This window comes from Rhyacophila brunnea, unplaced genomic scaffold (genome assembly GCF_057557595.1).
Source record: "Rhyacophila brunnea isolate RB1 unplaced genomic scaffold, BYU_Rbru_1.0 scaffold_19, whole genome shotgun sequence".
Taxonomy (NCBI): Eukaryota; Metazoa; Arthropoda; class Insecta; order Trichoptera; family Rhyacophilidae; genus Rhyacophila; species Rhyacophila brunnea.
In genome coordinates, this window is record NW_028232848.1 from 14,418,617 (window position 1) to 14,442,308 (window position 23,692).

The 23,692-nt window shown below is 32.1% G+C and overlaps 1 protein-coding gene across 1 annotated transcript in view; it reads right to left on the reverse strand.

Moving 5' to 3' along the window:
- Window positions 1–21,256, reverse strand: part of LOC147072771 (lachesin-like) — a 197,311-nt gene extending 176,055 nt beyond the window's left edge. The window contains exons 1-2 of the mRNA XM_085945705.1: window positions 21,154–21,256; window positions 4,096–4,265 (exon numbers count right to left, since the gene is read on the reverse strand). Of these exons, the coding sequence (XP_085801831.1) occupies window positions 4,096–4,265; window positions 21,154–21,256 (273 nt within the window). The remainder of the gene's footprint in view (window positions 1–4,095; window positions 4,266–21,153) is intronic.
- Window positions 21,257–23,692: the final 2,436 nt, after the last annotated feature.

A 23,692-nucleotide genomic window follows, 5' to 3' on the forward strand; every position in this document is an offset into this window, starting at 1 on the left:
GATTTTATTTTTACGAGAAATGGATGTCATCCACTTGTTCAACGAATTAGATCCATACTCTGACTCTTACATAAATTGAAAAACAATATTTGTACTTCGTCGCTATAGGATTTGTTTCCCGAATATCCATTTTTGTCGAAATCGACATTTTAATGCAGTTCAATTTATTTTATCGAACTCTACCGAAATCATTTATAAAAACAATATATTTTTATCTAGGAACAGAGATATTTTTTTAAAAAACCCGAATACGCCATGTTAAGTTACAATTACTCCGTGGTGCTCTCCCGAATGTCCAACTATTCGTACCTGAATATCCAAGTTAATTTCGGTCGAAATATATCTCTGGCTGAGTGTTTATTTCCCGAATATGACTTTAGCCAATCAAACCGCGCTCACGCCGTGCATCTCGCTCCCACATTTACGCTGTCTAGCTCTAAAACAATCACGCCCACTTTCATATTTTTCGGCCGTCCGGAGACTTCTTTCAAATTTCGTCTTATTGATATTGTTTTTAACGTTACTATTGTTTTAATAGTGAATTTATCAAAATTTATCAAATTTGAAGAGATCATTCATAGCTGATACATCACCAGTTCGCCCTGAACTTACAGTTGAGTTGTGGAAGTGAGTATTTTAACCTAAATAACTGCATTTTGTTTTGATAAATGACACAAAATCCCAACGGTTATATGAATTCTACAGTATGACCCGGCAACTACTATGACGTAAAAAATAATTATTATTTCAAATTATTATTAATCAAACATTGTTTGTCTTTATTTTACTTTTAATTTAGGTATTTCTATGAAAATAAAGGCGATGCTATTAATTATTTTTGAATGCGCTGATAGTTAATTTAATTTAATATGTATGTTAGTAACTATTTATTTGGTGGATATTATATACTTAGGATATTGGTACCTACCTAATATTAGCAGCCAATGGTAATTAAATTATACATGCTATTATTTTGTGTTGTTATTCCTTACAATAGTAAATATATAATATTTATTTGGTGGTTTGTAATATGTTTAATTGTCAATTATAGAAATATATAGATATTTTTTTTTTTTTTGGAAAAAGTATTAATATAAAATTGTTAGCAAGTACGAGTAAGTACCATCATAAAATATTGAAGAAATGACCGTGACGTCAGTTAGTAATTGAAGTAGTAGATACCGTATAATATATTTTCTCAGAAGTGATTTTAAAAAAATTGGTAAGTATGTTCAATTATTAGAATGGTACATTCTTAAATCTTGTGAATTATTCGTTCAATAAAAAAATAGTTAATTACATAAAAACTATTTTATTACTTAATCCGAAAAAAAACCGAAAAAGCGATTGCCGCATGTTATTATTACATACGAACTTGGGTAATTACGATCATTAAGTATTTTAATAGTAGAGGTAATTATTAACAATTATCGTGTAAATAAATATAACATTTGAGGCGCGTACTTTTTGACCACTCAGTAATCTGTGGGCCGTGCAGCAATACGCTACGGTCTTAAATCCCGAACGTCCATGTTTTGTCCCGAATATCCATTATTCTGAGAGAGCGCTAAAAATTTCCCGAATATCCACAGTGAGTACTTTTAAATAAAACGCATTTTCTGTGCATTTAATGATTTATACCAGTATATTATTCTTGGAATCTATTCTTAGATAATGTTGCAATCATACAGTGTAGAAAGAATGATTGATACATCTACTGATATTAAAATATACGACTATGAAATTTGTTTTTCGTCTCCTGTAAAATTGACATTTGGTCTATTCGGGAAACAAATCCTATAGCGACGACTTGCCAGACCCAGGATTCAAGCCTAGGATCCTCGACACTATAGACCAGCGCTTAAGCCACGCGGCCATCGTGGGTGTAAACTACACTGGTCTTAACGTTTTATATAGACGGGCTGTTGTATTTAATGATAATCGAGAGAATTTTGGATGTCTATAGATACCATAATAGCATATAATGATTCTTATTTTAATCTCGCTGCCCTTGTTGTTTTTCAATGTAGACAAAATAATCAACTATCTCGACGCATGGGTTGTATGGTGAATGGAACTCATTTGGTTTTTATGTTAATTGAAGACACATTTTTTTTAGAATTATTAATAACCATGTCCTTGCTTTTTCGTACAATGTTGTTGTTAGTCATTTTGAATAATCACACACATCCAGACTTTCAGAAAAACACATAAATATTGTGTCCTCACCGGTATTGAACCCAAAACTCTCGGGTGGAAGGCCAGCGCCTTACGCACTACATCACGAGAGCTGCCATTGAAGACACATTGTATATTATAATAAACTGAAATTTTATTTAATAAACAGTACCTACATATAATATTTTGGAGTTAGCTATTCATGTAATCACGGACGGCTACCTATAATATACCATATTATTTTTTTTCTTTCTTATATTGCCTGTGATTTATATATAATATAATTATTATACTTTTTAATGTTTTCCTGTATTTTTTTAATTTTTCTTTTGATTAATACCGATGTGTTTTTCTTTAACCATTTTTAATAGCTCTACAATATATTTTTTTAACTGTATTTAATATTTGATTTAATTTGATTTATTCTGATTTTCTACCTCTCTCCTCCAATTCTCATTGTTCTTATTCTCTGTGATTGATTCTGTTAGTTAATATAAGTAAATAAAAAATAAAAATACATATTATACAACGTCTTACGCCAAAATTCCGTAGTCCTATTTTATAGCTATCAAAACCAAAATTTGCATAATTTGAATTAAAAATAAAAAAATTAACCTGGTTTTTTGTGTTATTAAATTTAGGTTGAGACTATTGTAAAAATGATATTATCACGGTTCAATTATAATAGCCTTAAGCTTCACTTTAAGCCAGATTATTTAAAATGTAAAAATACCTACGTTAAATTAAAAAAAATGTAGATACGTGTGAAAACATGTGAGGCATAAGATAGTACTCCGGTTTTGGTGTGAAACTTGGTACTCATATGGCTTGCATTAAAGATGGCCGTGACCTAATCCATTGTATTGTATCGTTGCTTTGGATCAAATATACGTTGCTAAAATCAAGAAGTGAATTTTTCAGACTCAGATTTCAATCCCGGGCTTAGAAAGAAACACGAATTTATAGACAAAATCTTCTACCATTGTGTACTGTATATTAATTATAGTTTAGTGCTCTCTTCTTCTATATAATATATATATATCTATATAAAAATTAATGTTTGTTTGTTTGTACCGTATGCATTCCTGTACCATTCATCCGATTGCGATGAAACTTTGGTGGTTGTTGTGTGCACACCCGCTAAGGTTTCTGAATTAGAAAAACCATCTTCTTTTTCTTCATTATATCTTCTTTTATTCTTATGGTTCCTATACCGTTCATCCTATTGCAATGAAACTTTGATGAGTTGTTGTAGTGCACGCCCGCAAAGGTTCTGAATTGGAAAAACCACCTTCTTCTTTTTCTATTCGTATGCGTTCCTATACCATTCATCCGATTGCAATGAAACTTTGATCAGCTGTTGTGCGCACGCCCGCAAAGGTTTCTGAATTAGAAAAACCATCTTCTTTTTCTTCTATTCGTATGTGTTCTTATACCATTCATCCGATTGCGATGATACTTTTGTCAGTTGCTGTGCGCACACCTGCGAAGGTTTCTATTTTTATGTAAAATACAAAGTTTGTTTGTTTGTTCCATCCAATTTTGAATTTTTTACTAAATATTAACACTCTTAATAACGTTTGCATATTTTGGATTCGATTTTAATTTACTTCCTTTACTCCTATTAGAATTATTTTCATATTGCCATATTGTATTATACAGATATTTTAATATTTAAAAAATAATTACTTTTTTTTTAAATATCTAAGATAAATGTATCCACAAAGTGACCCTGCGTGAAGCCGGGTACTTCAGCTTGTAATAAATAAAATAGAAATGAGCATCAAATCTATATAATGATTTAACTATATAATAAATAAAATAATAAAATTCTGGACAAACGGTACACAATTTGGCACAAATAAACGACGGTAATTTCAATGATGAATTGATAATAAGATCTGAAAGCTTTTTTACCTTGTAAGGTCCCAGGTCGCTGACTGTACAACTAAGTGTCGCCATTTTCCCCACTGCGGCCGTAACGTTTTGTATGGGGCCAATAAAATCCGGGTTATTGTCGCCCGACTCTGGGGTCCGACCGCCTATGGAGGCCATCGATGATGTTGAGCCGCCCTGTAGCTGGACAACTGAAAGAAATAAATTACACAGTTTATATAAGTATTCAATGTAATATTTTTAGTAAATATTTTAGATGTCAATATTTTTTATTTTGACACTGTATTACGGTAACCACACTAGACACCGTCTTCTATCTGTGTGTAAAGTAAAATCGGGGTGTCTAAAAACGATTCAAATGAACAAAAAACTTAGATCAATTATAATTTAACATATTTTATGTTTATTTTACGCCCTCTTAGTCTAGTACGTAATGCACTGGCTTTTCATCCAGAGGCTCTGGGATTGCTGGTGAGGTCATAATATATTTATGTGATTTTCTCTCGGAAGTCTCCGTGTTTGTGGCCGTTTCATTTCTATTATCAACTACACCATTGTTTCAATACACTTACTACTGCTACTGGGCCTCACAGTCTATTGTAGTATTAAAAATAATATTATTATGTAGGTACGTCTATATTTTACAACGTTTTTCTTAGATCGTATTCTTATTTGTCCGGTACAAATCTTGCAATCAATTTTTAACTAATTTCCCGACTAGCTGGACATTTGAAACTTTTAGAATATATCAGAACATAATGCCAATGCATTCTTTTAATACTTTTAGCCATCTTTAAGTAGAATTGAATTCATTTTTGGTTAATTCTATTTTGTACGAAAAATTATTTTGATACCATTATTGTTTGCTAGGGGGTACTAGCAACTAAATTATTAATAATATATACGTGCGTTACTATGGAAATCAATATGGAATGACATTTCATTATTCAGTATTTCTATCAAGTATATGATTTTGATCGCTTAAGCTAGTCAACTCAAGTTTATATGATTCAACAGAAAATTTAAAAACGTTGTAAGTATATAAAAAGTTCTTTTTATTTTGTTATTATTTAGAAGTTAATTTAGAATTCTGAATTGAAAAAATAAAGGGCGTATTAATGACATACGTATATATTTTTCCTATAAAGTCTACAAATTGTTAAAGCTCAGCGTACAAAGATACCTCAAATTATTAATTTTCGACCAGATTAACATAAACGGTTCCATTATTTTTATATTTTTTTTTTCTAAATTAGAATTTACGTTTACGTGTATCGCTCTCTAACAGATTTTCATATATTTCTCTCATGCATTACAGATAATTCAAGACGAATAAATACCTATTGGGTTTAATTGCAAATAATTGATATTATATAATCATTCTAAATAGCTCATTAGGTTATGTGAAAAACGGCTTTTGTAGCGATTGACAAAACAATGCGAAAGATAAATGCTCCACAGTAATAAATAAATACCAAGGTGGAAAAAAAGTTTTTCCTTCACCGCGCCAACAATACATTCAATTATATTAGATAACGGACAATATCTCGAAAGTTTCCTCCCGAAATACTTTCCTTTGTATTCAAAAGCATTAGGAAGATTTAGTTCACAAACGTATTTTCATTTTTCTCAAAAGAGACTGTTGAGATTATATACATAAACTAAAGCAGTGGCATACAACTTATGCGTGCGGGCATTCTACTTATAGTAAAAATTCCGCGAACTATAGCCCCGTTTTATATACAGCGAATAATATTGCCTGAATATTTTACACATATTACCTATACTATATTTGCTGCATGTCAAATGAGAATAAGTCAGCATTTGTGTAAGTCAAAGTCACTATGCAGTTATCTTCCCAGATAGAAAATAATTGCATACCTAGACAGATTATCAATCAAATTAAAAAATAAATACGTGCCAAGCGGAACTCGAATTGGATTCCGGCTAATGTGGTTTACTAATTGAGCCAACTGCATCCTAGTAGTACTAGAAATCAACGCCATCTTGGTAAAATGGCAATTATTGTCAATAGTTTTTAAGTAATATTTCAATAACCAATTTCTCTACAGAAATTTATCATAAAATTAAATAAAGCTCATTAAATTTTACATATAAAAATAATTTATACATTTTTGGTAAGTTAAATGGTTTTAGCAGAATTCGATAAATTAATGTTAGCATTCAGCTATTATCTCGTTTTTTTCGACTTATAGGTATTGCTAAAATAAATCAAACAATCCTATAATTGATTATTTGTATCATCATCGGTATGTTTCTTTACACTGCTAGATGAAGACTTTTTTTAAATTCTTATTGGTTCCGTGTTTTTCACTACCACGTAATTCCACAGAATCATTCGTAAATCTAGCATAACTTTGGGCAGCCTTTCAGTGTATTTATTTATGTCTTTGGGTAAGTTTTACTGGATCATTGAATTCGCATTGATGACATATCAATATAAAATCTTTTAAAAGAATACGACGTCAAAACTCGTACACGCATCATTTGGATTCCGGCCAATTAAATTTATATCCGATATGTTTTTAAAGTTTGATTTCCGTCCATCATCGTATTACCTATTCTCGAAAAAAAACTTGTGCATTGGTATGTAGCTAAGTAAGTTGTAAATATGTACTTATATATTTTTTTAATATTCTTATTGTTATTGTTTTTGTATTCAGATTTATCAATATGTGGAATTTTAGTGTTATATCTTGTCTAAAACTGGCAGACATAGGTAACATCTGTGCAGACGGAAAGTTTTACGATACCTCTGACTACTATTATAGATAACGTGATAGTCATATGCTCCGTCTGTGAGCGCGTATAGAGAAATAAAATATAACTCGACTTTAATGACATTCCTAGCCGTAAATTGCGGTGCGTGGGTCACCAGTTTAAGGCCGCTGACCTGAAAGATATATATTTTGGGAAAGAGGCTTAAGGGAGCAGTGAAGACATGTGGAATGGTAAAAAAGTAAGCCTTCTGAAGGCTTTTGCGGGGAGGGAAGTCTTTGTTTCTCGCGTTGGATACGGAAATAAATAAGAAGAAAATGAGAAAGCATCCTGTAATTTGAAACGATATTCCCCTCGCGCTGTTTCAAACTCGCATAAAAAGTTTAAAAAAGTCTACTATTTTTGGGCAATAATCGCAGTATAAATGACATCGACCCCCTCAAAAACCAGTTTTGAAATCATGATTTGAAAAGATACCACAAAAATCAACATTCTTTTTATGCAGATGACATAACCTCTTATAATGTGACCGAGGTAATTTAGTTTCCAGGTTTTGATACTAGACAGAACTTCTCGGTCCTTTCTCATTAGATTGAGAACTTTAACATAATTTATTGAATAATGTATCAGAAAATATTACTTCTTTTAAAAGTATTATTCTAGAAATACACGTTTTATCATATGTAATATGGTGTATGAAAAATGTTTTAGAAAATATTGTTTAGGTATATTTTACACTAAAAAATGCCTATATTTATATACTTATAGCAAATCAAATATTGAGACTTAAAAGGGTAGGTAAGAAGTTAATTATATCACAAAAAATTACCACAGTGCTTAGCTACTGATGAAAAAAAGCTATCAATTGCGCTTGCGTCAAAATTGAGTTTTTATTGTATTTTCAAACCATGATCCTGGACACTCCTTAAACATTGTAGATAATCTTTTTATATAATTATGAAGCCTTCTTATCCTTTAGGTATATTTATTTTAAACATTTGATGACTGCATAAAGTATTTTTGTTACATAAAATAGTATTCTTTCAAACCTCTCGCTCTAATGTTTTAGAATATAGTCATATTTTGGTACATAACTGTGCAGTGGTGTTAAGATTTTTTACATTAATTTATTAATGTTTAAACGCATTTATAAAACCATTAGTATAATTTATTACGAGATAATTTTTGTAAAATATTCACGATAAAAAATTATATTGATAATCTCTGTGATCCCAAATTTGACAAGAATTAGGCATTTTATTATTCAAAAAATCGGCAAGATTAACAAATTTGAAGATGATTCTAAAGATACTTATTATAAGTTATGTCTTTGAACATTCAAGTGTGATAAACATCTTATGAATAATGATTGCTTTCATTGATTCATAAGATGTTTATCACAATTGAATGGTCAAAAACATAGTTTATAATAATTATCTTTAGAATTATCTTCAAATGTGTTAATCATGCCGATTTTTTGAATAATAAAATGCCTAATTCTTGTCAAATTTGGGATCACAGAGATTATCAATATAATTTTTTATCGTGAATATTTTACAAAAATTATCTCGTAATAAATTATACTATTGGTTTTATAAATGCGTTTAAAAATTAATAAATGTAAAAAATCTTAACACCACTGCACAGTTATGTACCGAAATATGACTATATTCTAAAACATTAGAGCGAGAGGTTTAAAAGAATACTATTTAATGTATCAAAAATACTTTGTGCAGTCATTAAATGTTTAAAATAACTATAAAGGATAATAAGGCTTCAAAATTATATAAATAGATTATCTATAACGTTTAAGAAATGTCCAGGATCATGGTTTGAAAATACAATAAAAACTCAATTTTGACCTTCGACGAGCATGTCCCCCCTTAATATGCATAAAAATATATAGTAGGTAAGTATATAAAAATGTTGATTTAATGTTTTTTTTTTTAAACTCTAAAGCGTCAAATATATTATGATGCTCATCGCGTACTATCAAGTGACTTCGCAGTAAGCTGCTGCTACGGGAAAAAAGAATGTAATGTTGTTTTCTTGGTGTTTCTCATCCCTTAGCACATTTTGAAGGGAACGGGACGACTGGCATCCGGACAGTTGGACGCCGCACTGTAGTAGACACGTGTAGACGAGGTATTTTAATCAGTTTCTATCTACTACTTAGAAGTTTGAATTCATTTTACTCTTAACATAATGTATTCTTTATCGCGGATTGAGAACGGCTGGACCGATTTTTACGATCTTTGATTTGTTCGATTTGTCTCAGCCCCTAATAGCAGAATAACTATTAAAACATCGGAAAATTCACAGAAAAGAAAATTATGAATAAAATTAATTTTCTCATACATTTCGACATTTTGAACAATGAACCATTCGCGCATTCTAAAATAAAAGAAAATCACAAAAAATTTAAATCCATATACAACGCCATCTGTGATACATGACAGAAACAATAAAAAAGAAACAAACAAACAAAAGAAAGAATGATAGTCAAAATGTCTAACTGTCAATGGTGTGGTGTGCCCAACATTTCGTGCTTCATGTCAACAGCTCAATTTGCTTGAAAACGATACTCATTGCGATATGAAAATCGCTGAAGCAATTGTTTCTGCATCTATAAGTCAGAGACGCACTATATTTACTATCATGATTTTGACATGCTTCCATCGAATCCACCTGAACTGTAGAACAAATACAAGGATGACATGTCAGAAGACATTTTACATCGAATTCGTGTCAGTTCAGGGAATCCCAATCTTGAGGTGAATGAGGAGATACATAACCAGGCATTGCGTCTAATCGAAGACATGTGTTACCTCATGTGCGGCAGTTTGTTAGTCAAGTTAGGAATGCCAACGCCACATCGTGGAATGTACGACGCTTTCAATCGAGAATTGGAACATGAATGTGAATATTATGATTGAGATGCATTGAACCAATCAGTTCAAACGAATGTACCACTGTTGAACCCCCAACAGAAAGAAGTGTACGATACAATAATGAAGGCAATTAATGATGGAAATGGTGGCTTCAGGGAACTCAGAAATAATGGGAACTGAAATACCCAACCGGTAAGGCTACGCAAGCAACCGATCTCGAGTAAGGTAAACCTAAACCGCGTGTTCAGAAAACGTCACTCTAAACTTGTGCGTCGGCCTGACAACTGCTCTCAGTGCTCTCGGTTTTATGTTCATTTAAAATTGAAAATGGCAATATGTTCAGTAAAAGATTGTAGTAGCGATACAATTATGAAAAATAAAACAAATAGCGCAACTATATTTCACAAGAAAGCATATTTTTATTTTTATTTTGAATATATATGTCAATATCTTAACATGAATTAAAATTTATTTTACGCATGGTATTTGACGTACGCACAAAAAATATTACATGTATTTGGAAAGTGGAACGCATACCATTGTATGCACATAATACGTGTGTTTTGTTTGAATAACAGGACCGCATTTCAGACAGGGAATATTAGATAATATTTATTATAATCAATTATAACTGTTTTCGTTTATCATAATGATTTATACAGTTGCATATGCAATATACATAAGTAAATGTGCATTTATTTACTGTCAATATTCATTTTAATCATACAATGAAGAGATAAACACACTAATTACATATTACAAAGTTTAACGATTTCAAATATTTTGTGAATAATTAATGTTATTATACTATTGACTTTTGGCATGACAGATTTCCACGGGACCAAGTACGGCGTACGACTTGGACTTGGAACTCATCATCAGGGATGGAAGGCCAGTGCCTTACGCACTGCACCACGAGAGCCGCCGATTATGAATTAAAAAAAACAAACACATGGCTAGCTATATTATTCCAAATTTTAAAACTACGTCGACATACCTAATCTCCATCGGCAATTTGACATAGCCATGATCTTTTTATCATTCCAAATAGGTACTTTGTTTTGGAAACCCATCTCGATTGAATAAATCGTGTATAATATTTTCTTATTTATGTTCGTACCGTCGTTTTTCATATTTGTATACGAAAATTGAATAGCGTGTAAATAGATCTAGAGCTTTCAACCCTGTTTTCACTGAAACCTGCTAACCGGGTAACCACGGATATGTAAACTAACCGAAAACCGGGTAAAATTATTAGTAGGTATATGAACAACTAAAGAGACAAACAGCGAAAATAGCGTGTGAAAGCTTTTTCATAAACGTCGCGTTTTCACAAATAATCAACAATTCAGTCTTACGCTCAAGTAAAAAATCGCCTGCCTAAATTGCTTTATTACTTACTTACCCTTTAAATGGCTTACTTTTATTGTTATTGATATAGTGTTAGTCAAATTCCATAGAATAAATAATAGCGCGGCGGTCTTTAAGGATTATGCGTGGCTCAGATATCCCACGGCAAATCTGTGGAATATCGACAACTGCATTGGGTTTTTTGCTTAATCCCCTAAATTGAGTAGGTACACGTATTTTCTTGCCCGTAAATAATTTTGTTTCTATAAAAATATTAAATAAGCAACCTAACTGCTAACCGGAGAGTAAGTAATTTTCCTCAGGTTAATAATAATTGGAAGCCCTACATGGGTCACAACATTTTTGTTTATTAGATTGATTTTTTCAACCCACACCATTAATAAAATGTGTATTTGATGGATGACAGTAAGTTAGGTATAAGACAAAAACGTATACTTTCTGTTAATATATTATTATAAATGCTATTAATGTTATACCTATTTAGAATTACCTGTTGTATGTAAATATTGCTGTACCTTGTTATTACCTAACCTTATATATTATGTGACGTATAAGTTGAATGGGATTTTTATAATTATATTTAATATTTTTCATAATTATTCTGTACAATGTGTTATTTATGTTCATTCATTTCATATAAATATACTTTCTACAAAAACCAATTAATATCCTTTTTTCAATTTCTAGAAAGTATTTTCCTAACTAATTGTGTGTGAAATTAATAAGTATGTATGTTAATTTAAAAAACGCGTTAAAACACTAATATTAGTAATATGTAAGTATTTAAAATACGTTTCGTATTAAATCTTTCTAATGAAAAGTAAGTCAATAATGCGGCTCTGTGTTTGCTGTGAAGGTCATTTTTTGTGCGTCTACACATTTACTCACACTTCTAAAATCCTGCTTCACTTTGAACCGTTTGCAGGATAGGAGATTAGAGTTCTATTTATTTTCTTTTCTGTGGGTGGCTTATTTTTCCTCGAGGCGCCCGGTGGAAGTATGAAGACATTCCTCATGTCATTAATTTTGGATACTGTGAGTGCAAGATCTAAAAATGCTGTAGGTAGCAAATGCTTCTTCTGGGATAGCGGCCACGTTGAAATTGCCCTTAAACCTGCAAACGACTGAAAAACCGACATGCAACATTGCGAAATACTCAGTAATGGCCGAGTTTGTTAGCAAGTAAAATCATCACCTGGCATGAATGCACAATGGCGCACAAACGCGCATTGAAAGCACTTAATCGAACTATTAAGAATCTGCGTAACGACTCAAGAAGTTTTGGAGGCGCAATGATTCTACTATCTGGCGATTTCCGCCAAACACTACCAGTCATTCCAAGATCGGCCGCTGCCGATGAAATAAATGCTTGCCTCAAATCATCGACTCTATGGCGCTATGTGAAGAAACTTCAGCTGACGACAAACATGCGAATTGCATTGCTAAACGATCCATCTGCCGAAGATTTCTCCAAGCAATTGCTGACTATTGGTAACGGCCGTGTTCCTGTCGATGAATCGAACGGATTGATTTCGTTTCCGCTGAATTTTTGCAATTTAGTCTCAACTATGGACGAACTCATCAACAAAGTGTTACCGAATATCATTGTTAACCACAAAAATCACAATTGGTTGAGTGAACGAGCATTTTTGCAGCAAAGAACAAAGATGTGGATCACTTAATATTCACAATTCAAAATCAAATCGTTGGTCCACTGCATTCCTTCATATCTATCGACTGTGTAACAAACGAAAACGAAGCAACCAACTGTCCAACTGAATTTTTAAACTCATTTGATCTGATTGGTTTGCCACCGCACAATTTACAACTGAGGGTTGGCTCGGTAGTCATCATGCTTTGGAATCTGAACCAACCAAAACTATGTAATGGAACGCGTTTGGTGGTGAGAAAACTCATGGGCAATTTGATTCACGTGACGATAATCAAAGGAATGCTCAAAGGTGAGGAAGTTCTCATTCCGAGAATTTCGATGATCCTAACCGATATGCCATTCGAGCTTAAACGAATTCAATTTCCAATTTGTCTTGCATTCGGCTTGACGATCAACAAATTACAAGGCCAATCCTTGAGTGTTTTTGGCTTGAATCTATAAAATGAATGTTTCTCTCACGGTCAATTGTACGTAAAATATTCATGTGTCAGCAAACCATCTGCTTTATTTGTTTTCGCACCTGACAACAAAACAAAAAATGTCGTATATCACAAGGTGCTTCAATGAAGGGAATCGACCTGAGTGCAACCCATCCAGCAAATAGTTTAATAGAAAGTAGTGCAACAATGCTACGCGAATCATTTCGATTCGCTTCAACAAAGCCTTGCTGTCACGTGAATTACATTCTTTTTTTTTCTTTTGACCATGTCCGATTCTAATAGGATCATATGGGCCTCCACGAAGTGGAGGTTTGTATTAACAGATTTTATTTTTACGAAAAATGGATGTCAGCCACTTGCTCAACGTATAAGGACAATACTCTGACTAATGCACAAATTGAAAAACAATATGTGAACTTGCCAGACACAGGATTCAAACCTGGGACCCTCGACACTATAGACAGGCGCTTGATCTACGCGGTCATCGTGGGTGTACAGTGTGTACAGTTTAATGTTATTAAAATACTTTTCATTTTGATTTGATTTTTGCACATTTATTGAACTTATTCATTTTAACTTATTATAAAAACTGAATATAATTCAGCTAATAAGTTAACACAAGTAGGTATATTGATTCTGAGGCGGTACGAAGTTCGCCGGGTCAGCTAGTATTAAATAAAAAAACTCTTTTTTTGTTAGAACTTAAACATGCTCTCTCATTTCTTCCATCAGTTTGTGTCGATTTACAATTTTTTTAAATATTATTTATCAATTTAGTACCTAATGAATGTATGTACATGCATCTACATATTATTTTATAGTGTATTTATTACAATCAAATATCTTCTGATATGATAAGTGTGACATGATTTTTTTAACCGCTTACTCATATACCAACTTAATGAAAAAATTGCGTGTTTTTTTTATGCACGAAGTCTGCATATTTACATTCTTACCAACTATTAAATTATAACATAATTATTAAAGTATAAATAATAATATTGAATATTTTTTTTTAAGTACCTATAAGTACCTAACGTCTATTTATTTTCGAATTCCGTGGCGTCCAGTTGTCCGGTGCCAAATCGTCCTAGACCCCATTTTGAACCTTTAAACGAACATTGTTAGTTACCAAAATCTGCCGAAATCACCAGAACAACAATGAGGTCACCTCATACGTACTGCACTGCATCGATACCAACATGACTCAATGAACGTTTTAACGTTCATTTTCTACATGACTACACATTTTCGATTCATGTCAAAATCGCGTGTTTTTTATTTTTAGCGGTTGGCACTATGTATTTTCTATAAGAATGTTATCTATTATCTATGGTCTGCAAGATTTTCTGCAAGTTGGTCGGCAAGGGTTTTGTTCCAAATATTATCTATACTATTAAGCAATTTTAATACACGCACACGTGGAAGTTGTTAAAATTAATTGAAATTGGCATGGCTTATGAATAATAAATCAAAAAACTAATCGATTAGAGTTGGCACTCTCTATCATTGAATATACAGTTGATTGATTATACATTCTGCAAATTGACGAAATCATAGACTAAATTTGTCGACATGACAGCGTGACAGTACGCGACGTGCATCATAATGTAATTGAAGCATACGTTACTTTATAATTATTCAGATCTTGGCGAGAAATTGCGTTTTATGATCGTAGTGCTTGTAAATGCTATGCGATAAAGTGTTTACAGTAAAATACAAAAAAAATATGATTTTTTGTTAATAAATTGACGTCTTACTATTTATCATTGTATAACAAGAATATTTTTTATTATAAACAGTTAATTTTGTATTAACAATGATTAGTACTTAGTATCATAATTAGCATTGAGATCATTTGTCGTACCGCAACTAGGTTATAAAGGAATTTGTAAAGCTGGTCTTTTGAAGTCGGCGATCGTGCGACTACAATTACTACTATTGTAGAAATTTATTACATATTATGCTATATGCGATATTATACTCGTATAATATATCGAAGCAACAGTGTCGACTGTCGCTGTCATATGTTGCGGTCGCCGGATTTAAAAGACCACCATAAGAGAGCATACGCTGGTACCACGTATCTCTTTTCAGTATCTGTGTATATCTACTATGAACTTAGATTGCTTGTATTCATTTTATATGGAAAACTAAATAATACTGCTATATGAAAATAAATTAGGCTTTTAACTCTTTCTTATAAGTAAAGTATAAGTAGTAAATAAGTGTGTAAATCAAACAATCAACAGATCTTGGAAAGTAAATGTATTTATTTAAAAAGAATATGCTGCAGGAAAGTAAATTTTATAATAATTAATTATTCTAAAAATTGGAGGATTAAATAGAGTCTTTCGTGTGACGAGAACCGCGCTATCCGACTGTAAGTTATCAAAACGCATACGGCGTTGACGACGAACGAAAGCAAACAGAGTTTTATTTTGTGACTAGACACGGTGGTTTCGCTGGGAGGCTCTTTCAGCTTGGACTTGCAAGCCGTCCGACATGTCCATGCGGAGGGGAAATACACATGGGCGGCTATCCCTTAAGGGTTCATAGGGACCATCCCCACATCGTTATCATGTCGAAAATGCGTAAAAAAACTTCCGATATTTTTATAATAATTAAATGATTAAATAAATTATTTAATTTATTTCATCTATCTAAACCTGTCACAATTTTAGAGAGATATTTATTATTATTATGCAAATAAATAAAGCAATAATTGTAAATTATGTGATTAACACGGTATTAAAATAACTTATTAAATTAAATACGCCCTATTTCACAGTGACACCTATGTACAAATTAAGAAAGCTATGGCGTCTATTTTTTGCTGATCGGGGTCACTCAGTCCCATCACGTCGCTGCGGTACAAATCTCTTTCTACAAAGTATGTGAATGCATTAGCGTTACATATGCATACTCGGGACCGAATCAAATGACCCCATATGTTAGTAAAAACGCTCGTTGTGTGTTGTTTAAATTGATTATGGTAAATTTATAATAATACTTATTATTATTAACGAAGCTAATATTTTTAAGCACGATTGTTAGATGTGATTAAGTAACGACTCACATGATCATATTATTATTTTTTCTGAAAAATTACTCATTTCCTCTTTAATAAAATCATATATTATTATAACTTAATGTATAATAATATGAGAATGTAGGTAGGTATGTATATTTGATAATAATTAATAGCTTAACCCCACCACCTAGAAAGTCGTCGAGCCGCCACTGGAAATACAGGATGCCAACCACATCCTCTGGGAATGTCTGAGTATGTCCAGCTGTTGGACCCATCGGCCCGTCCGACTTGGTTGCTACTAAGGCCAACTATCTTCCTTTTAAAAAAATTGCGGCGTTTTACTTCGGGCGCGAGGATCTCTTCACAAATTTTTTTTCTGTCCGTGTGATTAGCTTCGTTTTCTTTGCTATATTACACAACGTAACTTCATTTTTTTCGTAATTTCTTGTGCTTTTCTCACCCTGGCACTTTGCATTAAAGTAAACTCAGTCAGAGCTCACTTTGAGCGAAGCAACCTAAGTCTTGGGCAGTCCATGACAGGCCTTGGAACTGTCAATAATACAGCCCCAAGTCGTCCCGCATTCGAAAGCAATCGTTCGTAAACTTCAATAAACATATTATAAAAAGTGTTCACACGTATTTCACTATACAAGAAATCCCACATGTTTGTTAAAATATATTATTCTTAAATCTACTACTAAATCATTATTATTACAATAGGTATTAAATTTAAGATATCTCCCAATTAGAATATTACCGTATCGTATATTAATATATTTCAATGACGAAATTAATATTAGTTGTAGATACATAATATAACAAAATGCATCCGACGAAAACATAATAAGCAGCAAAGCTCTTTTTTGATGGCTCGGGGGAGGTTGGAGGGTGTAAATAAAACAATGTACCTACTACCGGGATATAAATTAGATCGCAAAATTGCACTGGCAGTATTTTTATTTGGGGAGGGTTAGTTCGCGATCGAAACAGGCTGATGTGCATAATAAATTGCCCCATTTATGTTTGTGAACATGTATTATACTCCAGATGTGGCATATGAAATTTAGGGTTATTGTAGAGGTGAGGATTGATTGATAATTATTTTTGCAAGCCTTATTCTTACGGCTTGAAATAGGGATGAAGTAATGGATTCCTTTCCTTTGTGTTTTCGTATTTTAAAAGATTTAAATGTTCAGTTTTACTTTTATTATATTTAAGTTTATTGTTGTAAGGAAAGGATGATTTCTGTTGACAAACAATTTCAAATATAGTTATTAAGCTAAACTTCTGAAATTAAAGTTTTTTAGTTTGATGTTATATGAATTATTACCATATAACTGAAATTTATTACAGTTTGTGTTGATTTTAGGTGACCATAATTCTATTAAGAACTTTTGAACCTAAACTATTTAGACCAAGATTACTCATATAACTTTCTTAATAAAAGTTTTTTTATTAATCATACTGTCTTCAAATAGTAATGGAAAATACGTGGGCGTCATTGATTTTCTTTTTAAGTTAACTGTCTTAGAGCATTTTAGTATTCTTTACACAATATAAATTACCACCAAGAAACACCGCGTATTTCAGTTAATTCAGATAGTAAACGATCGAGTGTCACTCGGTGAGATTGACTCAGTCCGAGGCACAATGATAGAGTGTACTGCTACTGAGATACTGAGATTAAATACGATATTCCATGAATTATGACTCGTTATTAATTTATATAAATGCATATTCGATCAATTAGGCAATCTATTATTGACGTAAGTCACTATTGGCAATATGCTGACCGATGCACCGTTGCAACTTCACGGCGTTTTGCTAGCCAGGCTTTGTTGTTTGACCCTCATAGAAGTATGTCACCCTTGCAGAATGTGCTGACCGTAGCTGAGGTGATGTTACACATTTGCGTAGGTAACTCGCTGATCACCGTATTGTCGCAATTGCGCTGACATGGCCTGGGGTTGTAGACCTCCACATAAATATACATTTTATATTTTTAAGCCTATAAGTGTGTTCGTTAATAAATTAAATGTTTGCGTAATAATGGAACCACTGGATTGAGAGTATGATTAATAAATAGTAACATCCAAAAACGATTGAAAAATGACCGAGAGTTTAGTATTAATTAACACATTCACTGATGAGCAGATAATTACTAATTAATTACCTATCACATTTAAATATCATGCTACTTATATATAATGGCCAACTAATGGTTATGCGCCTAGCTTGTCTTTAGCACTGAAAGACTTAAAAGAGATTATTTAGTATTAAAACTAGAAAGCATTAGCAACTCAGCCACATAGTGAGAGGTCAAAAGTATTATACGTATATAAGAGAATAACAACGCAAGATGTAGCTGAAATACCATATATCGTCTGTGTTCTGGCAGAATACACTAACTGGAGAATACTAGTTTTGAGTAATTTGACTTTGAAGTTGCTAAAATGTTTGAAATGGTCTATCATGTGAGTTTAAGTAATCGTAAAAAGGATGACTTTAAAATAAAGACTTTATTAATTAAGAAGGTTTCAAGACGGTCAAGTATGAAAAAAGGAACATTTTGGTATAACTAACTCAATATGTATTTTTTTCGAATTAGTGTCTTCTGCCTGAACAGTGACGATATATTTGAATGTTCAAAACATCATAACTCTTTCAAGTAGGTACAGCTTTTCTAAACTATTTTGGAGATCAGGTAATACTATAATAACATAAAAAGAATAGGTATAATAATACGCGATACGGATCATGTGCCACCTTATGTTTCTAGATTCTGTACATTTTTGAAAGTCCTTCATTAAAAGTAATAGTACACAGTTTACACAATTCATTAGCAGGGCAAACGGTTTTAATCCTGCTATAATTTGTATTATCATGCAAAATAAAACGAGAACTCAAAGATAGGTTAAATATTCATATTTTATTTGGTTTTCTTAATACCTAGTTATTATAGTCGGGTTAATGGGGCTTAGTTTTCAAATTGGCAAACATTAACAAATTTTAACTGCAAAATTAAACGATATATTAATGGTAGGTACATACACAGTAATATTAAAATTACTTTTAACTAATAGAATATTATTTGTTTATTATATTTACATATTATTATAATTATTTTCCCCGTGATAATGTAACACCAGAGTGCTCGTTTCCTAAGCAATGGGCGCGTATTTGGGTGAATTATATGACATCACTATGTGTGTTTGATTCAGAGTGTGGATTCAGCTACGTTGAAGTTCATGGCTCCACAAAACCACGCCCGGTCTTAATCAAGCGTATCACGGGACCCTACGTTTTATGTGAAACGTCATTTTTTTATGAATTGGAATGTCTCAGAAGTAGTTACCCAAGATTGAAGTCAAGAGCAGAGCAAGAGAAGGCAAAAGAGAAGCACGTAGAAACAAAATTAAAAATTGTAGTAAGTAACAAAAGCTAATACAAAACTACCGAACAATCCAAGTGAAGAGATCTTAATGTTGGCAATATGACGCCGAATTTTTTTTAAGGCAACAAAATTGTCTTTTGTGGAAGATAGGTCAGACGGTCCGATGGGCCCAACAGATGGTTGAACCGACTTGAGCAACTTTTCCCTTTCCGTACACATTTTAGAACATTCTTTTTTCCAGTTTAGTTACAAGGATTTATGATACTGGGTATACGGTGGTAAACTTTAATATCAATGAATAGATAACAGAGTGAACAATGCAGTTTTTTTTATTATGCTTAGAGTGAAGAGACGACGTTGGAACTGGTTTGCCATGTGCTGTAGATGCTTTAAAAGATCTTATACCTAGCTTGCCTGTTGCCGAAGCTAACCGAATTCTAGCATCCTGGTGGATAAATGGCGGAACTACGGAATACTGATAGGACATGAGAAAATGCAATAAGAGTGATGGGTGACAGGAATTCTGTAGACGCAGTATTAATAAAACTAAACAAAATTATAATAATAAAAAAAATTAAATGATAAAATAGAATTAAAAAAAAACAAAATACATGGCGCATCACTAAACATGTGTATGTCTCTAGGAAACGCATTGACCAACCTCACAGCCCTCGCTATTTGATTCCTGATAAGCCTGATATGAGGAAACAGTTTTCATCCAAAAGAGGTCATAGGCTGCGACCACGCATGTAAATGATGGGTACATAGAACTTTATGTTTTCGTGGATATATAATATATTATTTCAAACTTTACCACGTGATAGCGGAGAAAGTGATTTAAAAACAGAAGTGACATGCAAATTTTAAGAGAGTGATAGGCGAGCATGCATTGAAAATACTAGTTGAGATATTATTAAAAGGAAAAGAGTAAATAAATAAAAGGAAAATTCGTTTATATCGGCGGCGTAAATCTACATTTGATTGCATTGATTCGTCCATTGCATTGTATATGAAACAGGGGGATGAGGGTAGATAACAAAAAAATTTCAAAAATAATTATTAATAAAATATTAGTACTTTAAGGCTATTTGTAAAATCTGAAAAATCCGAACGGTCTACAACAAGTATCTATAATATTGTAAAGAAAACTAAGATTGTATATTCTACTCTATGAAAAAAAACAAAACAAAAAAACCTTAATAATAAGTATTTCTGCGATAAATGGCTCTAACATTTTTGGCATGAAATTGCTCATGTTTTATAAAATATGTTCATAAAAACATCAAGTACGATTAAATTATTTAGTAATTATAATAAAACAAAATATATTGTAAATAGGTACCCAATTCAAATAGTTTCATAATGATTAAGTAAATGAAACATTTATAAGGATATTGTCAACATACGTTTAAAAAAAGTTTTGTCTTGATGACCAATATTGACTAACAAGCCGGAGTGTTGTTCTCTTACCAAGATTGATAAATATATGTTCGACGTATTCAAGGTGGACCATGGAGCAAGAAGAGATAGTGCCTAACCGATGAAGGTCATCAAGGATACCAGACCGAACAGTCGGAAATCAACTGGCAGGCCCAGACTCTGGTGGTTGGACGGTGTTAACAATGACGCTACTACAGACATCTGGAGTGCACTAGCTCAGGAATAGGGGAGATAAGCTAAACCACCGATTATGGTGATAATATCCTAAGAGCTACTTTAGCATAGTTTTGAAAACTGCGAGCTTAAATAAACAACGAGATAAGCCTATTCACAGTGAAATAATTGTCATAAAAAATGTTCTATTTTTTTTGATCGCAGGAAAAAGACAATCGTCTTCTTCATTTTCTTTCTTACGTGTGGAGCATTTGGTTATTCATAGCGCTTAACTTTCTAATTGTTTGTCAGTCTTAGGCACCAAGCACATATAAGCCGGCCAATTAGGGTGCGTCAATTTTTCGGATGACAGCTCAATTAAAATAAAATGCTATCCAATACTGTAAAGCTTGCAACAGATTGCGTGGCGGGTAGGGCACACAGGTTGGTCAGAAAGGTACTAGAGGGTTTGTTTACAAATAGAAAAATAAAAAAATACCATTGATTTACTTTCCGAGATAATAAAGGGCAAACTGTTCCATACTTAGATACTATAATAGGGAGTGAGGGGTCATTTGCTTGTATGTGCATTAAACAATGCTTTATAAACCCTTCGCAATTTCCACATCTTTCTACGTCACCTCATAATCATATGGGTTTTCTCATTAATTCTTTCTTTCCCAGGTTATTCCAGTATTATATTAGTCTGTTTTTCGTTTTGTAGACACCTTTTATGTGTGCTATCTGCTGAAATTTATTAAAGATAATGAATTCTATTTTTGTCATATCCGTGTTGAAGCGACACCCTATTATTAAATTTCGCACCATTATAATAGTGTAAAGCTCCCCAGGGGGGCTAAATGTACAGGGAGCTGGAACGGGGAGGGGCTGTGATATATTATCGTGTAAGGGTGACAAGTAGTATGAATCTATTGTTATGCCGAATATTGGTTTTGAATATCATTCCGTTTTGCGATACAATAGGCTTTATAATTAAAACATGTTACATTATTATTAATAATTGGGTTGGTAATAAAATTAAATCAGTAATGATTCGGATTAATTCGGAGAAATGGCTTATGTTAATATGGTAACAGCTTTTGAGAATATCATCTTCGGTAATGACATTAATTAATTTGTGTGTGTTTAAGGCAATTAATACTTTAATAGTATCAGTACAGATATTACAATATAGATAACATAATTTCAATGATAATTAATCATTTTATTGAATGAACTATCAATTCAATGATAATATGTAGCGGGAAATTTGGATAAACTTAAAAAGCAAACATAAGTATTTAAAAAAAATATTGACAACGTCAAATCCCACATCGCAATTAAGATGGTGAGGTTTACCGATTAAGCTACTAATACAAATACAATCGTTGCATATTTTTACACGTATTTTAAATGCTTATTTAGTTTAAAATTTAAAATTAAATTTATGTCTGTTATGTTATGTACATGGAAAATAAGTTTTAACGATTAGTCGATTAGATTACCTAACCGATTTTTTTAACGGTACATGTTCAAACACGCGCGTTAACATCATTTTACTCCCTACTTCAATTAATTATAGTTTGTCAATTTATGGCTACGGCCGTATGTTGTAACTTAACCACTGGGGAATGCCAAAAGAAATGGCGTATTTCAAGAAAATAATGCCTTATTCTTAGGTCAATAATTATTATAAAGCAATCAATATTCAGAGAACGTTTATCACACTTGAATGGTCAAAGACATAGCTTATAACAAGTATCTTTATAATTATCTTCAAATGTGTTAATCTTGCCCATTTTTTGAATAATAAAATGCCTAATTCTTGTCAAATTTGGGATCACAGAGATTATCAATATAATTTTTTATCGTAAATATTTCACTATAATAATGTCGATATAAATTATACTGATGGTTTTATAAATGCGTTTAAAAATTAATAAATCTAAAACATCCTAACACCACTGCACATTTATGTACTGAAATATGACTATATTCTAAAACATTAGAGCGAGAGGTTTAAAAGAATACTATTTTATGTAATACAAATACTTTATGCAGTCATCAAATGTTTAAAATAAATATACCTAAAGGATAATAAGGCTTTAAAATTATATAAATAGATTATCTACAACGTTTACGGTATGTTCAGGATCATGCTTTGAAAATAGAAAAAAAACTCCATTTTGACCCACGCTGAGCACGTCCGCCCTTAATATTAAAGGATCATCTGCCGAAATTTCAATTATTTCAGTTAACATGGTAAAAACATTGATGTCGTATAAATTTCAATGGGCAATGGATATTGAATTTAAAAGTAATAATGTTTAACTCATATAAAATAAATTTGAAATTTAATATTATACTTATAATTATAAAAACAAATATTAATATATAAATTATTTTGATCCATTTAGAAATTCAACATACGAGATTCCGTGTGCCAACGGATCGATACATAATACAGATCCTCTGTCATTTTAG